Below are 18,686 nucleotides of genomic sequence, written 5' to 3'. Positions count from 1 at the left end.
TACTTCTACATACAACTCACGTACTCCACAGCACTGATCTTATTCCCCTCTACAAACAACATGAAGATAAAATGACAATTCAACTCTACAAAACAAATAATCCTTTTACCAACCATAATCGCAGTATCCACAGTACTTCTACCTCTCACACCAATACTGTCAATCCTAGAATAGGAATTTAGGTTAAACCAGACCAAGAGCCTTCAAAGCCCTAAGCAAGTACAATTTACTTAATTCCTGCTTAATAAAGATTGTAAGACTATATCTTACATCAATTGAATGCAAATCAAACACTTTAATTAAGCTAAATCCTCACTAGATGGGAGGGATACATCTCCCACGAACTTTTAGTTAACAGCTAAATACCCTAATCAACTGGCTTCAATCTACTTCTCCAGCCGCGAGAAAAAAAAAGGTGGGAGAAGTCCCGGCAGGGTTGAAGCTTCTTCCTTGAATTTGCAATTCAAAATGATCAATTCACCACGGGACTCAGCAAAAAGAGGACTTAACCTCTGTATTTAGATTTACAGTCTAATGCCTGCTCGGCCATTTTACCTATGTTCATAAATTGCTGATTATTCTCAACCAACCACAAAGACATTGGTACTTTATACTTACTATTTGACGCTTGAGCCGGAATGGTAGGCACTGGCCTAAGCTTATTAATTCGCGCTGAACTAGGCCAACCCAGAACACTGCTCGGAGATAACCAAATTTACAACGTGGTAGTAATGGCCCACGCATTTGTAATAATTTTCTTTATAGTTATACCCATTATAATTGGCGGGTTTGGAAACTGGCTAGTACCCTTAATAATTGGGGCGCCCAATATGGCTTTTCCCCGTATAAACAATATGATTTTCTGATTACTCCTTCCTTCTTTCCTATTATTACTAGCATCATCAATAGTTGAAGCCGGTGCGGGTACAGGTTGAATTGTATATCCACCCTTAGCTGGAAACTTAGCACACGCAGGAGCTTCAGTTGACCTTACTATTTTTTCTCTACATTTAGCTGGTGTATTCTCAATTCTTGGGGCTATTAATTTTATCACTACTATCATCAACATAAAACCACCCGCTATAACCCAGTACCAAACACCACTATTCGTATGATCAGTACTAATCACAGCAGTATTGCTTCTACTATCCTTACCTGTCCTAGCAGCCAGAATCACCATGCTATCGGAACCTGAACACAACTTTCTTCGATCCTGCAGGAGGAGGAGACCCAACCTTATATCAACATCTATTTTGATTCTTTGGACACCCTGAAGTATACATTTTAATCCCACCTGGATTTGGAATGATCTCACACATTGTAACCTACTACTCAGGTAAAAAAGAGCCTTTCGGGTATATGAGTATGGTATGAGCTATAATATCAATCGGGTTCTTAGAGTTTATCATATGGGCCCATCAAATATTCACAGTAGGTACAGACGTTGATATGCGAGCATACTCTACATCAGCCACTATAATTATTGCTATTCCTACAGGGGTAAAAGTATTTAGCTGATTGGCAACACTCCATGGAGGCAATATTAAATGGTCCCCGGCCATGAGGTGAGCCTTAGGTTTCATCTTCCTTTTCACAGTCGGCGGACTAACAGGTACTGTCCTAGCTAATTCATCATTAGACATTGTCTTTCATGATACCTACTATGTAGTCACACACTTTCACTATGTGCTCTCAATGGGAGCTGTTTTTGCTATCATAGGAAGATTTGTACACTGATTTCCACTACTCTCAGGATATCCACTCAACATGAGCAAAAATTCACCTCGTGATCATATTCGTGGGTGTCAACATAACCTTCTTCCCACAACATTTTCTAGGCTTATCTGGCATGCCTCGACGATACTCCGACTATCCAGACGCCTATACAACATGAAATACTATTTCATCAATAGGCTCATTCATCTCATTAACAGTGGTCATACTGATAGTCTTCATTATCTGAGAAGTATTCACATCCAAAGGAGAAGTATTAACAGTAGAACTTACTACTACAAATTTAGAGTGGTTAAATGGATGTCCTCCACCATACCATACATTTGAATAGCCAACCTACGTTAATCTAAAGTAGCCAAGAAAGGAAGGAATCGAACCCTCTTTTATTGGTTTCAAGCCAACATCATAGCCGCTATGTCTTTCTTCATGAACGAGGTATTAGTAAAATTTTACATAACTTTGTCGAAGTTAAGTCACAAGTGAAAATCTTGTATACTCTCCGGCATATCCCTTCCAACTAGGTTTTCAAGACGTAAAATCACCCATGATAGAAGAATTGCTACATTTTCAAGACCACACACTGATAACTGTTTTCCTAATTAGCTCCTTAGTTCTCTATATTATTACGCTAATACTTACAACTAAGCTAACACATACTAGCACAATAGATACACAAGAAGTAGAAGCTATCTGGACTATCCTAGCGGCTATTATCTTAATCTTAATTGCCCTGCCATCATTACGAATCCTTTATATAATAGATGAAATAAACAATCCATCTCTTACTTTAAAAATTATAGGCCACCAATGATACTGAAGCTATGAATATACTGACTACGAAAACCTAAATTTTGATTCCTATATAAACCCAACACCAGACCTAAAACCAGAAGAGCTACAACTGCTAGAAGTAGATAACTGAGTAGTTTTACCTATAGAGATAACAATCCAAATACTAATCTCCTCTGAAGATGTATTACACTCATGTGCCGTACCCTCCTTAGGCCTAAAGACAGACGCAATCCCAGGGCACCTAAACCAAACAACCCTAATATCAACACAACCAGGCTTGTATTACGGACAGTGTTCAGAGATCTGTGGGTCAAACCATAGCTTCATGCCAACTGTCCTTGAGCTAGTGCCCCTAAAATACTTTGAAAAATGATCCACGTCTATGCTATAAACTCATTAAGAAGGTAGATTAGCGTTAACCTTTTAAGTTAAAGACTGAGAGCTAAAGTTCTCCTTGATAGCATGACACAACTAGATATATCAACATGATTTACTACTATTTCATCTATATTTCTAACATTATTTATTATATTTCAACTAAAAATCTCAAAACACATCTACTACCCCAACCCAAAATCAGCACTCACTAAAGTGCAAAAACAACCTGCCCCTTGAGAAACAGTATGAACGAAAATCTATTTGCCCCTTTCGTAACCCCAATAATAGGCCTCCTTGTAGTCGTTCTAATCATTATATTCCCAAGTATTTTATTTCCAACATCAAAAGGACTAATTAATAATTGCATAATTTCCCTTCAATGACTAATTCAACTCACATCAAAACAAATAATAGGTATCCATAATCATAAAGGACAAACCTGATCACTAATACTAATATCACTCGTTCTAGTTATTGGCTCAACCAATCTCCTCGGACTATTACCCCACTCATTTACCCCCACCACATAGCTCTCAATGAATGTGGGAATGGCCATCCCTCTATGAGCCGGTGCCATCATTACAGGTTTCCGTAATAAAACAAAAGCATCCCTAGCCCACTTCTTACCACAAGGCACACCCACCCTCCTTATCCCTATGCTAGAAATTATCGAAACTATCAGCCTATTCATCCAACCAGTAGCACTGGCTGTACGACTAACAGCCAATATTACAGCAGGCCACTTACTAATACATCTAATCGAAGAGACAACCCTAGTGCTAATAAGCACCAGCACATTCACGGCTCTCATTACATTTATCATTCTCGCCCTACTCCCCATCCTCGAATTCGCTGTTGCTATAATTCAAGCCTATGTATTCACCCTCTTAGTAAGCTTATACCTGTATGACAACACATAGTGACCCACCAAACCCACACGTATCACTTAGTAAATACTAGTCCTTGACCCCTCACAGGAGCTCTTTCAGCACTTCTCATATGATTCCACTTCAATTCAATAGTTCTACTAATACTGGGCCTACTAACTAATATTCTAATATATCAATGATGACGAGACGTCATTCGAGAAAGCACTTTCCAAGGCCACCACACACCAACCATCCAAAAGGAACTTTGAGACGGAATAATTTTATGTATCATATCAGAAGTCCTATCTTTTACCAGCTTTTTTTGAGCCTTCTACCACTCAAGCCTTGCCCCTACCCCTGAATTAGGCGGGTGCTGGCCACCCCTTAGGCATTCACCCCTTAAACCCCCTAGAAGTACCACTCCTCAACACTTCTGTGCTATTGGCCTCTGGCGTATCCATTACCTGAGCCCATCACAGCCGTATAGAAGGAAATCGTAAGCACATACTTCAAACCCTTCTTATTACAATCGCCCTCGGTGTTTATTTTACACTCCTACAAGCATCAGAGTATTACGAAGCCCATTTACGATCTCAGATGGAGTCTACGGATCAACTTTCTTCATAGCCACAGGATTCCACGGACTACATGTAATTATTGGGCTTACTTTCTTTATTGTTTGTTTCCTACGCCAATTAAAATTCCACTTCACATCCAACCACCACTTCGGCTTCGAAGCTGCTGCTTGATACTGACGTTTTGTAGATGTTGTATGACTCTTTATGTATCTATCTACTGATGAGGCTCATAGTCCTTTTAGCATTAATTAGTACAACTGACTTCCAATCAGCTAGTTTAGGTACACCCCGAAAAAGAACAATAAACCTAATACTGAGCCTATTAACAAACACAATACTAGCCTCATTACTCGTACTTATCGCCTTCTGACTTCCTCAACTAAACACACAGAGAAAACAAGCCCCTACGAATGCAGATTTGACCCTATAGGATCCGCCCGCCTACCCTTTCCATAAAATTTTTCCTAGTAGCGATCACCTTCCTCCTTTTCGACCTAGACAACCTAAAAACAATACTTACCATAGCCCTACTTTTTATCTCATTATTAGCAGTTAGCCTGGCCTACGAATGAACTCAAAGGGGATTGGAATGAGCTGAATATGGTATTTAGTTTAAAATAAAACAAGTGATTTCGACTCATTAGATTATGGTTAAACTCATAATTACCAAGTGTCCTTAGTACATATAAACATTATCATAGCTTTCACTATATCCCTCATAGGGTCACTAATATATCGGTCTCACCTAATATCCTCACTACTATGCCTAGAGAGCATAATATTGTCACTATTCATCCTAGCAGCCCTGACAACCTTAAACTCACATTTCACCTTAGCCAGCATAATACCAATCATCTTACTGGTATTCGCGGCCTGAGAAGCAGCCCTCGGATTAGCCTTATTAGTAATAGTATCAAACACATATGGAACCGATTACATACAAAACCTCAATCTTCTCCAATGCTAAAATTTATCATCCCCACAATCATACTAATACCACTAACTTGGCTATCAAAAAGTAGTATAATCTGAATTAACTCCACAACCCACAGCCTACTAATTAGTCTCACAAGCCTACTTCTTCTTAACCAATTCAACGACAATAGCCTCAACTTCTCATTAACATTCTTCTCTGACTCCCTCTCCCCACCATTACTAATCCTAACAATATGACTCTTTCCCCTAATACTAATAGCCAGCCAATCTTACCTACTCAAAGAGCCACTAATCCGAAAAAAGCTATACATCACAATACTAATCATGTTACAAACATTCCCAATCATAACATTCACCGCCACAGAACTATTTTACATTATATTTGAAGCCACACTAGCTCCTACCCTCATTATCATTACCTGTTGAGGTAACCAAAGAGAGCAACTTAATGCAGGACTCTATTTTTTATTCTGCACACTAGTTGGATCACTCCCGTTACTAGTGGCACTAACATATATACAAAACATCATAGGCTCTCTAAATTTCCTAGTACTTCAATATTGAGCTCAACCACTATTCAACTCCTGATCCAACGTCTTTATATGATTGGACTGCATGATAGCCTTTATAGTAAAAATACCCCTGTACGGCCTCCACCTTTGACTACCGAAATCACATGTAGAAGCTCCTATCGCAGGCTCTATGGTCCTGCAGCCATACTACTAAAACTCAGGGGCTATGACATGCTACGAATCACATCAATACTCAACCCCCTAACAGAGTTCATAGTATACCCTTTCCTTATGCTTTCCTTATGGGGAATAATCATAACCAGTTCTATTTGTCTATGTCAAACAGACCTAAAATCACTCACTGCCTACTCCTCAGTCAACCACATGGCACTTGTTATTGCAGCTATCCTCATTCAAACCCCTTGAAGCTACATAGGGGCTACAGCCCTAATAATCACCCACGGCCTCACATCGTCTATACTATTTTGCCTAGCAAACTCAAATTACGAACGAATCCATAGCCGAAATGTAATCCTAGTCCGAGGCCTACAAATTCTTCTCCCACTAATAGCCACTTGATGATTACTAGCAAGCCTGACAAACCTGGCCCTACCCCCTACTATTAACCTAACTGGAGAACTGTTCGTAGTTATATCAACTTTCTCATGATCAAACCTCACTATTATCCTAATAGGAACCAATATCGTAATTATATCCCTATACTCTATGTATATACTAATCAAAACACAGCGCGGCAAATGTACGCACCACATCAGTAATATTACACCCTCCTTCACACGAGAAAACGCCCTTATAGCTCTCCATATCCTGCCACTTCTACTCCTGTCACTAAATCCTAAAATCATCTTGGGCCCCCTATACTGTAAATATAGTTTAAAAAAAACACTAGATTGTGAATCTAGCAACAGAAGACTAAAACTTCTTATTTACCGAGAAAGTACTGCAAAAACTGCTAATTCATGCCCCCATGCCTGATAGTATGGTTTTTTCAAACTTTTAAAGGATGGTAGTTATCCATTGGTCTTAGGAACCAAAAAACTGGTGCAACTTCAAATAAAAGTAATAAACCTGTTCCCTTCTTTTGCCCTAATCACATTACTAGTACTAATTATTCCAATCATGATAACTAGTACAAACTCCTACAAAAGTGATAAATACCCATATGTAAAAAGTACCGTCTCATGTGCTTTCGTTACCAGTCTAATCCCAACAATAATATTCCTTCATACAGGCCAAGAAATAATCATTTCAAACTGACACTGAATCACTGTCCAAACCCTTAAATTGACACTCTGCTTCAAAATAGATTATTTCTCAATTATGTTCGTACCAGTGGCATTGTCTATCACACGATCCATCATAGAGTTCTCAATATGATACATACATTCAGATCCTTATATCAACCAATTCTTCAAATACCTACTTCTCTTCCTCATTACTATACTAATTCTTGCTACAGCCAACAACCTCTTCCAACTTTTTATTGGGTGAGAGGGGGTAGGAATCATATCTTTCCTACTCATCGGGTGATGATATGGAAGAACAGACGCAAACACACTGCTCTCCAAGCAATCTTACATAACCACATCAGAGATATCGGATTCATTATATCAATAGCATGATTTCTGTCCAACTCAAATCCATGAGACCTACAACAAATTTTTATACTCGACCTAAACTCTCTAAACCTCCCCCTCACAGGACTCGTACTAGCCGCAGCCGGAAAATCAGCCTAATTTGGACTTCACCCCTGACTCCCTTCAGCAATAGATGGTCCTACCCCAGTATCAGCCTTACTCCACTCAAGCACAATGGTCATAGCAGGAATTTTCCTACTTATCGGATTTTATCCTTTAACAGAAAACAACAAACTCATTCAAACAATAACATTATGCCTAGGAGCTCTTACCACCCTATTCACAGCTATATGCGCTCTCTTCCAAAACATTAAAAACAATTATCGCTTTCTCTACCTCAAGCCAATTAGGTCTGATGATGGTAACAATCGGTATCAACCAACCCCATCGAGCATTCTTACATATTTGCACACATGCTTTCTTTAAAGCCATACTATTCATGTGCTCTGGATCCATTATCCACAACCTAAACAACGAGCAAGACATTCGAAAAATAGGAGGCCTATTCAAAACCTTGCCCTTCATTGCAACAGCCCTTATCACTGGGTGTCTGGCACTGACAGGAATGTCTTTTCTCACTGGTTTTTACTCTAAAGACCTAATCATCGAAACCGCCACCACGTCTTATACCAAGGCCTGAGCCCTATTAATAACTCTAATCGCTACCTCCCTCACAGCCATCTATAGCACTCGCATCATCTTCTTCACACTACTGGGACAACACGCTTCTCTCCCTCAGCTCCTATCAATGAAAACAATCCCCTCCTAGTTAATTCTATCAAACACCTACTAATCGGAAGTATCTTTGCTGGATTCATCATCTCCAACAACATTCCCCCAACAACCATCCCCCTAATAACCATACCTTTGCACTTAAAACTAACTGCCCTCATAGTAACAGCTCGGGTTTTGTACTAGCATTCGAAACCAACCTTAACACACAAAACTCAAAATATACTTACCCTAAAACTCCTTTAAATTCTCTACTCTCCTAGGATACCATCATACACGGCCTACCTCCCCATCTAAACCTATTAATGAGCCAAAAATTAGCAACCTCCCTCCTAGACTTAATCTGACTAGAAACTATCTTACCAAAGACTACAGCCTTCATTCAACTAAAATCCTCCACACTAATCTCAAACCAAAAAGACCTTATTAAACCATACTTTTTATCATTTCTCATCACCATCACCCTTAGTATACTCTTATTTAATTACCCCGAGTAATCTCCATAATAACCACAACACCAATAAATAATGACCAACCAGTAACAATCACCAACCAAGTACCATAACTATATAATGCCGCAATCCCCATAGCCTCCTCACTAAAAAACCCAGAGTCACCAGTATCATAAATAACCTAATCCCCCAACCCATTAAACTTAAACACAATTTCCACATCCTCATCCTTCAAAATACAAAACACCATTAAAAACTCTACTATTAACCCTAAAAGAAACGCCCCCAATACAACCTTATTAGAAACCCAAACCTCAGGATATTGTTCAGTGGCTATAGCCGTTGTATAACCAAACACAACTAATATGGGGAATATTAGTATGTAATGTAATCATTGATATTACATAATACATATATATTACTGATCGTACATAGTACATTAAGTTAAATCAGTTTAAATCAACATGCTTGGAATCCCGTCCATTAAACCACGAGCTTAATCACCAGGCCGCGTGAAACCATCAACCCGCTCGGCAGGTGTCCCTCTTCTCGCTCCGGGCCCATAACTTGTGGGGGTTTCTACTGAACTTTATCAGACACCTGGTTCTTACTTCAGGGCCATCTCACCTAAAATCACCCACTCTTTCCCCTTAAATAAGACATCTCAATGGGTTAATGACTAATCAGCCCATGCGCACATATAACTGCGATTTCATACATTTGGTATTTTTTATTTTGGGGGGGGGGGAAGTGCTTAGACTCAGCTATGACCTTAAAAGGTCTTAACACAGTCAAGCAAATTGTAGCTGGACCTGGATGTATTTATTAATTGGCAAGAGCAACCTGCGTTGTACAATCAGTTAATGGTCACAGGACATAGCACTTTACTATTCCCCGCCCCGGCTTAAAATATTTATCCATCGCAATAAATCAACCTCAACCCCCTCCCTATCATACCAATGAGCTACTTAGATATTCACCACCCACATAGACAGAAATCCCCCTAGATTCACCAGCCATTTTATCAAAAATTTAATACTAAATCTGACATAAGCCACATAATACAACCATACAAACACCACCTATGTGCAACAAGTTAATGTAGCTTAAACATTTCCTAAAGCAAGACACTGAAAATGTCTAGATGGGCTCACTAGCCCCATAAACGTAACGGTTTGGTCCCAGTCTTTCTATTAGTTTTTAATAGAATTACACATGCAAGTATCCGCACTCCGGTGAGAATGCCCTCTAAATCACTAAGACTAAAAGGAGCAGGTATCAAGCATGCTACACCAGCAGCTCACAACACCTTGCTTAACCACACCCCCACGGGAGACAGCAGTGATAAAAACTAAGCCATAAACGAAAGTTTGACTAAGCCATATTAATCAGGTTTGGTAAATATCGTGCCAGCCACCGCGGTCATACGATTGACCCAAATTAATAGAACTACGGCGTAAAGCGTGTTAAAGAACCATACAAGATAAAGGTAAACGTTAATTAAGCTGTAAAAAGCCATAATTAAAATAAAAATAAACTACGAAAGTGACTTTAACATATTCTGATCACACGATAGTTAAGACCCAAACTGGGATTAGATACCCCACTATGCTTAGCCCTAAACCCAAATAATCATAAGAACTAGACTATTCGCCAGAGTACTACTAGCAACAGCCTAAAACTCCAAGGCCTTGGCGGTGCTTCACAGCCCTCTAGAGGAGCCTGCTCTATAACCGATGAACCCGACAAACCTCAGCAACCCTGGCTACTCCAGTCTATATGCCGCCATCTTCAGCAAACCCTAAAAAGAAGCAAATGTAAGCACAATTATAACACCTAAAAATGTTAGGTCAAGGTGTGACCTATGGGGTGGAAAGAAATAGGCTACATTTTCTACACCAAGAACACCCTTTATCCACACGAAAGTTTTTATGAAACCTAAAAACTAAAGGAGGATTTAATAGTAAATTAAGAATAGAGCGCTTAATTGAATAAGGCCAAGAAGTACGGGCGGTGTGTGCGTGCACACACCGGCCCGTCACCCTCCTCAAGTGCCATGACAAAGCCACAATTCATTAACACATGCTAAACAATTATACGAGAGGAGATAAGTCGTAACAAGGTAAGCATACTGGAAAGTGTGCTTGGATAAAACAAGGCATAGCTTAAATAAAGCACCTAGTTTACACCTAGAAGATTTCATAAGCTATGTATGTCTTGAACTAAACCTAGCCCACACCTTTCCCACCATACGAACACAAGCTAGTCAAATAAAACATTCACCAGACATCTAAAGTATAGGAGATAGAAATTTAGACACTGATGGCGCTATAGAAAAAGTACTGTAAGGGAATGATGAAAGAAATATTAAAAGTAATAAAAAGCAAAGCTTACCCCTTGTACCTTCTGCATAATGACTTAACTAGCAACAACTTAACAAAGAGAACTTAAGCTAAACTACCCGAAACCAGACGAGCTACTTATGAACAGTTACTAGAACAAACTCATCTATGTGGCAAAATAGTGAGAAGATTTATAAGTAGAGGTGACAAGCCTAACAAGCCTGGTGATAGCTGGTTGTCCAGGAAAAGAATTTCAGTTCAAGGTTAAATAATACTAAAAACCATAATAAGCTTCCACGTATATTTAAACGTTAGTCTAAAAAGGTACAGCTTTTTAGAAATGGATACAACCTTAACTAGAGAGTAAAAGCAAACAACACCATAGTTGGCCTAGAAGCAGCCATCAATTAATAAAGCGTTCAAGCTCAACAACAAAACACATCCCAATTCCAATATTAAGTAAATCAACTTCTAGTCTTATTACTGGACTAATCTATAAGATTATAGAAGCAATAATACTGTTAGCATGAGTAACAAGAAATATTTCTCCTTGCACAAGCTTATATCAGCAACTAATAATATACTGATAATTAACAGTAAATAAATACAATCCAACACTAATCTATTTATTAAGTACACTGTTAACCCAACACAGGCGTGCACTCAAGGAAAGATTAAAAAAAGTAAAAGGAACTCGGCAAATACAAACCCCGCCTGTTTACCAAAAACATCACCTCTAGCATCACCAGCATTAGAGGCACCACCTGCTCAGTGACAACCATTAAATGGCCGCGGTATCCTGACTGTGGAAAGGTAGCATAATCATTTGTTCTCTAAATAAGGACTTGTATGAATGGCCACACGAGGGTTTTACTGTCTCTTACTTTTAGTCAGTGAAATTGACCTCCCGGTGAAGAGGCGGGGATAACAAAATAAGACAAGAAGACCCTATGGAGCTTCAATTAATCAACCCAAAAAACCATAATCTCAAACCGCCAAGGAATAACAAAATTTCACATGGGTTGACAATTTCAGTTGGGGTGACCTCGGAGCACAAAAAACTCTCTGAGTGATTAAAGCCTAGACCCACTAGCCAAAGCATAATATCACTTATCGATCCAAAAAATTGATCAACGGAACAAGTTACCCTAGGGGTAACAGCACAATCCTATTCTAGAGTTCATATCGACAATAGGGTTTACGACCTCGATATTGGATCAGGACATCCCAATGGTGTAACCGCTATTAAGGGTTCGTTTGTTCAACGATTAAAGTCCTACGTGATCTGAGTTCAGACCGGAATAATCCAGGTCGGTTTCTATCTATTACGCATTTCTCCCAGTATGAAAAGACAAGAGAAATAAGGCCCACTTTAAAAAGTGCCTTCAAAACAATTAATGATCTAATCTCAACTTAATAAGCAAGCACAAACTAACCACCCAAGACCAGGGTTTTGTTAGGGTGGCAGAGCCCGGTAATTGCGTAAAACTTAAACCTTTATGCCCAGAGGTTCAAATCCTCTCTCTAACAAAATGTTTATAATTAACATTTTAATGCTCATCATTCCTATTCTCCTAGCCGTGGCATTCCTGACATTAGTAGAACGTAAAATCCTAGGCTATATACAACTCCGAAAATGACCAAACATTGTAGGAACTCACGGCCTACTCCAACCCATTGCCAATGCAATCAAACTATTCACTAAGGAACCCCTACGACCAGCTACAACCTCCACCTCCATATTTATCATCGCACCCATCTTAGCCCTAACCCTAGCCCTCAAATACGAATCTCCCTACCCATGCCATACCCCTTCATCAACATAAACCTAGGAGTATTATTCATACTAGCAATATCAAGTCTAGCTGTATACTCTATTCTATGATCTGGCTGGGCCTCCAACTCAAAATATGCATTAATTGGAGCCCTATGAGCAGTAGCACAAACAATCTCATACGAAGTAACACTAGCAATCAATCCTCTTATCAGTACTCTTAATAAATGGATCCTTCACCCTATCAACCCTAACCACAACACAAGAACAACTATGACTAATCTTCCCATCATGACCACTAGCCATAATATGATTTATTTCTACCTTAGCAGAAACCAACCGAGCCCCTTTTGATTTAACAGAAGGAGAATCCGAACTCGTGTCTGGCTTCGATGTAGAGTACGCAGCAGGCCCCTTCGCCATGTTCTTCCTAGCAGAATATGCCAACATCATTACAATAAATATATTCACAACAATTCTATTTCTAGGAGCATTCCACAACCCCTACACCCCAGAACTACATACAATTAACTTCATCCTTAAAACACTACTACTAACAATATCTTTCCTATGGATTCGAGCATCCTACCCTCGATTTCGGTATGACCAACTAATACACTTACTCTGAAAAAGCTTCCTACCTCTAACACTAGCCCTATGCATATGACATGTATCACTGTGCGTCATAACAGCAAGCATCCCTCCACAAACATAAGAAATATGTCTGACAAAAGAGTTACTTTGATAGAGTAAATAACAGAGGTTCAAACCCTCTTATTTCTAGAATCATAAGAATTGAACCTACCCGTAAGAACTCAAAGTTCTCCGTGCTACCATATTACACTACATTCTACAGTAAGGTCAGCTAAACAAGCTATCGGGCCCATACCCCGAAAATGTCGGTTTATATCCTTCCCGTACTAATAAATCCCATTATCTTTACCATTATCCTGACAACTGTCATTTTAGGACCTATAATAGTAATTACCAGCTCTCACTGGCTACTAGCCTGAATTGGATTCAAAATAGATATAATAGCCATCATCCCTATTACAATAAAAAACTTTAATCCACGAGCCATAGAAGCCTCCACTAAATATTTTCTAACACAGGCCACCGCATCCCTACTACTTATAATAGCAGTCATCATTAACCTATTACACTCCGGCCAATGAACCATCGCAAAACTATTCAACCCAACAGCATCAACAATGATAACACCGATAAGATCAGTGCCCAGATATATGCCTTACCTGATGACCTCGTGGAAGTGAAACCCAAGATGGTTACGACAGTGTTTGCATGCTTAATGGGAAAAGGACTGAACAAAATAAAATAATGAAACATTTATTATGATTTTCTGCCACATTAAACACATTGAAGGCCTCACAGTTTACAGAATTCTGAAATGTAGTGGGTATAAAACCAGAGATTATTTGTATGCTCAAAACAGTTGTATGAATCGTTAATGAATTTAATATCTTGTTCATACTAGCTAGGATTTATTGGCCTTTTTGGATAACACAATTAATTTACCAGTCGATACTGATAAGAGTGTGTTCATTTTCAAGATGATATTTTATGGTTATTGTTTCCTGAAAGTCTCATTAAAACAAGACTAATTCATTCTTTTTCATGGCTATGGAAAAGCTAATTCACTCTATTTCATAGCTATAAAACTAGGACTATCCCCTTTTCACTTTTGAGTGCCCGAAGTAACACAAGGCATCCCTTTAACAGCAGGCCTAATCCTACTAACATGACAAAAACCTTCACCCCTATCAATCCTATATCAAATCTCACCATCAATCAATCTAAACCTAATACTAGCTCTATCCATACTTACCATTCTAATCAGAGGTTGAGGTGGTACATAAATAAAAAATAAAATAGATCTACTGAGACGTGGGTCAAAATATGAATATAAAAAAAGGACATATCATGTTGGCACAGGGCAAGCAAAATAGATCAATGGAAGAGAAGAGAGCAACAAAATAGATCCACACATATACATTCAATAGATTTTCAACAATACTATGAAAGAAAATTTTTTCATTAAACGGTGCTGAAACAACTGGACAACCATAAGAAAAATAAGTGCCTTGTCTACTACCTCACACTTACACAAAAATTAATTCAAGGTGGATATTAAGTCTTGATATAAAAGCAAAAACTATAAAACTACCAGAAAACAGGAGAATATGTTTGGAGTTTTGGCAAAACGTTCTTAGGACATTTAAAAAAAAAAAAACTCACACAAAAAACCTAACCATAAAAGAAAAAATTGATAAAATCAGACCTTGTTAATTATGACCCAGCAATTCCACCCCTAGATATTTTCCCAAGAGAAATAAAAACATGGTTCTACTAAAAGCACTGTACAAAAATGTTCATAGTAGCATTACTCATAAAAGCCCAAAACGAGAGACAACTCAAATATTCATCAACAAGATAATGGATAAATAAATTGCGGTTCATTCAAAAAATGGAATATTACTCAACAGTAAAAAGAAACAACCTAACAATGCATACAATGTCATGGATGAATCTCAAAAATCTTAGGGTAAGTCTTACACAAAAGAAATAATGTATGATTCTCTTTATATGAAGTTCTAGAAGAGGCAAAAGTTCTATGGTGGAAAAAATCTGAACAATGGTTGCCTTTGTTAAATGGAAACCTCGTGGCGCAGTGGTTAAGAATCCGCCTGCCAACACAGGGGACACGGGTTCGAGCCCTGGTCCGGGAAGATCCCACATGCTGCGGAGCAACTAAGCCCATGCACCACAGCTACTGAGCCCATACACCACAACTACTGAGACAGTGCTCTAGAGCCCGCAAGCCACAACTACTGAGCCCAAGTGCCACAACTACTGAAGCCCGTGTGCCTAGGGCCTGTGCTCCACAACAAGAGAAGCCACCACAGTGAGAAGCCCGCGCACCGCAACGAAGAGTAGCTCCCGCTCACTGCAACTAGAGAAAGCCCACGCCCAGCAACAAATACCCAACACAGCCAAAAATAAATAAATAAATAAATAAATTTTTTTTTAAAAAATGGAAAGAGGTAACAAAAAGAATTTGTGAGGTAATGAAAATGTCCTCAAGCTCAATTTGAATGATTACATTTAGGTATACATTTGTCAAAATTTTTCAATTGTACACTTAAAATTTGCGTATTTAACAAAGCACTGTTAGCAAAAATACATACAAAAAGGCCCACTGTCTACAAAGTAACAATAATAAGATGGAGAGTTGACTTCTCAACAGAAACCATGGAGTACAGAAAACAATAGCATGGTGTCTTTAAAGGGCTGGAAAAAAAAAAAAAAATGAACTGCCAACTTAAAATTCTCTGCTTAAAGTATCTTTCCAAAATGAAGATGAAATAAAGACATTTTCAGGCAAACACAAAGTGGGGGAATTCTGTCACTCTAAAAGAAATGATAAAGGGAGCTCTTCAGACAAAAGGAAAATGATCCTAGGAGGAATTATGGAAATACCAAAGGGAGTGAAGAGTATATGAAAGGGTAGATATGAAGGAAAATATAAATATTGACTGTAAAGATCCTTTCTCACCTGGGCAGGAATCTTGGGAGAGTCCTCTGTCCATTATCCATGGCTCTACTCTGAGTTCTAGCTGGGCCACAATAGCTGGTTTGGAGATCCAAGACACTGTCCAAGTGAGAGATCAGGCCTTGAGGGCTTGGAAGAAGAGAAACCCTTCTAGGGTTCACTGACCCCACACTCCCAGCCAGGTCGCACCCACTCTGCCGAGACCCCAGGCAGATGCAAGTCAACACAAGGCACAGCCTCACCCACAGTGACCAGGTGCCTAAAGGTCTCCAGCATCACGTCGTGGTACAGGGTCTTCTGGCCAGGGCCCAGCAGCCCCTACTCCTCCTGGGTGAAGTCCACAGCCACATCATCGAAGGTTACTTGCCCCTGAAATGTCACCGTCGTGTCTGCTTAGCTAAGACCCTGATCTCTGCAAAGCTCCCACAAGGGCTGGGAGCGGCATACATGAGAACGTGAGGATGCACTCAGGTGTACACAGAGATGTCCTGAGAGGGTTCTGGCTTCTGAGGGATACTCAAGGCTCCCCGGGGGATCTGGGGGCCTATATCAGCCATTTCAGAGGAGAGCCCCCATAATACTGAAATGTTTACCCCCTAAGAATCTCACGCATTTCTTGATAAACTAGGGATCCTCCACAAGATCAAAATGTACAGTCATCCTTCAGGATTCCTCTTCCTTTTTATATACCAGGCATAAAAAGATGATGTTATTAACTGCTGATAATAATGTTAACATTTGCCAAGAGTTCTCCAGTCTGAGCGCAGTGCTAAGTCAGCACTTTCTCTAACGGAAATTCACTTAACCCTGGAAACAGTCTGAGAAAGTAGTTGCCACTTCCTGGAGTCTGTTTTTTTGTCCTTTCAAAGGAGGAGCCTGAGCTGAGAGAAGTGCACAGGTTTTGGAACACAGGTTACGCGGGCTTCATAAGAATTAACAGAGACACGCTCCCTCTTTTAGACAAATCATTCCAGATGATAGAAAGACCAGAATCGTTTGTTCCTTAAACGGGTGGTAGCTGAAGCCATTCGGGTCAGGAAGTTTCTTGCTGGGGGGCTTTGTGACTAGATCTTCACTGGTTCTAGGGCTTTATTGATACACTTGAGGACTGCAGGACCAGGCAGGTTTCTGCCTCTTCTGTTCATTCCTCCTCGGCCAGAACGACGGGCTGAGGGTCCCAAGTTGGAGGAGTTATGCCCCCCAGCCTGGGGTCCAGGACCAGCCCATCAGGAGGGAGAGGAGCGGCCACTCACCCGGAGGCAGGCAGCCAAGAGCCCCGTGGCCGTCATCTCTTCCGACTCCGAGATCTCGACCGAGTCAGAGTCGGGAAAGGCGAGTAACAAACCTCGACGGCGGTCAGGTCCGACCAGCAGGGCCCACCCCCGGAGTCTCTGCACACAGGGAGGGGCCAGGGCCACGGTTCTTGGGCCCCGTCAGCTCCCGACACCGTCCGCCCCAGGCCCCGGCCGGCCGGACCCCGCAGCTCTCCCGACGGTTACTCCGTCCCCAGACCGCGAACTCCGGAGACCCCGGCCCAGAGCGCCCTCCGGGGAAACTACCACGACCAGGAGACCCGCGGCGTGGCCTGCCGACCAACACGTGTGCGCCGCTGCCGGAGCCCTGTTCCTGAGCGCACAGAGTCAGACTACATTTACCAGAAGGCCCTGTGGCGCGACCTACCGACCAACGCGAGAACGCGACGTGGGAGCCCGGGACGTTGAGACGCCGCTGCGCTGGGGCTTCTGGGAGTTGTATTCTTGCAGCCGACTCTGGACCAGGGCTCCAGGGAGCCAGACTACATTTCCCAGAAGGCGTGGCGGCGCGGGGGACCGCCCAATGGGTTTGCGGGGCCGGGCCTAGGCTGGGACTAGGGCCTTCGGGAATTAAAGTCCTGGCTCCCGGGCCAGGCCTAGGACGCACTGAGACCACTTTGTCTCGCTGTAACACACAGAAGCGACTGTTGGCCGGGCATCCAGAGGGTCCGGGGAGCCTGAGGATGAGCGTTCCGGGCGTTCAGGGCGTTCTAGGAACTCATAATCACAATAACCTTGTCCGCCAGGCGGCGCGCGTGGGCACCTAGAGCGTCATACTACATCTCCCAGGGGGCTTCGCGGTGCGGTGGGCGGTTCCAGTCTGAGAACTCTTGGAGCGAGGCATTCTGGAAGTTGTAGTCCATTGTCTCCAGGCCTCGTGAGGCCTCTGAGGACAGCCTGCCCTTTACACCAGGTGTGGAAGATGCTACCTTTACAAATATACCTGCCTGGAGATGAAGTAAAAATAAATGTCACCTTATTTGTTTATTTGGTTTGTTGTTATTGGGTTTTTTTTAATAAATTTATTTATTTATTTGGCTGCATT

At 40.9% G+C, this 18,686-nt stretch overlaps 1 protein-coding gene across 17 annotated transcripts in view; it reads right to left on the bottom strand.

The window, feature by feature from the left end:
- The window catches only part of ZNF606 (zinc finger protein 606), a 65,870-nt gene extending 47,883 nt beyond the window's left edge, over positions 1-17,987 (bottom strand). For 5 of the 17 annotated variants that reach the window (XM_082436279.1, XM_082436278.1, XM_082436280.1 and 2 more), the window contains exon 1: positions 16,332-17,968. Coding sequence is in view for 8 of the 17 variants with exons in the window: in XM_082436269.1 (XP_082292395.1) it covers positions 16,332-16,372 (41 nt within the window). In the remaining 9 variants the exon portion in view is untranslated. Of the gene's footprint in view, positions 1-16,331 lie in introns of all 17 variants that reach the window. The other 12 variants (XR_014256485.1, XM_082436270.1, XM_082436271.1 and 9 more) reach the window with 10 other exon arrangements.
- Positions 17,988-18,686: the final 699 nt, after the last annotated feature.

This window comes from Balaenoptera physalus (assembly GCF_965194825.1).
Source record: "Balaenoptera physalus genome assembly, chromosome: 19".
Classification (NCBI taxonomy): Eukaryota; Metazoa; Chordata; class Mammalia; order Artiodactyla; family Balaenopteridae; genus Balaenoptera; species Balaenoptera physalus.
Note: the sequence above shows the minus strand (reverse complement) of the source record. Positions and strands in the feature narration are given on the sequence as shown.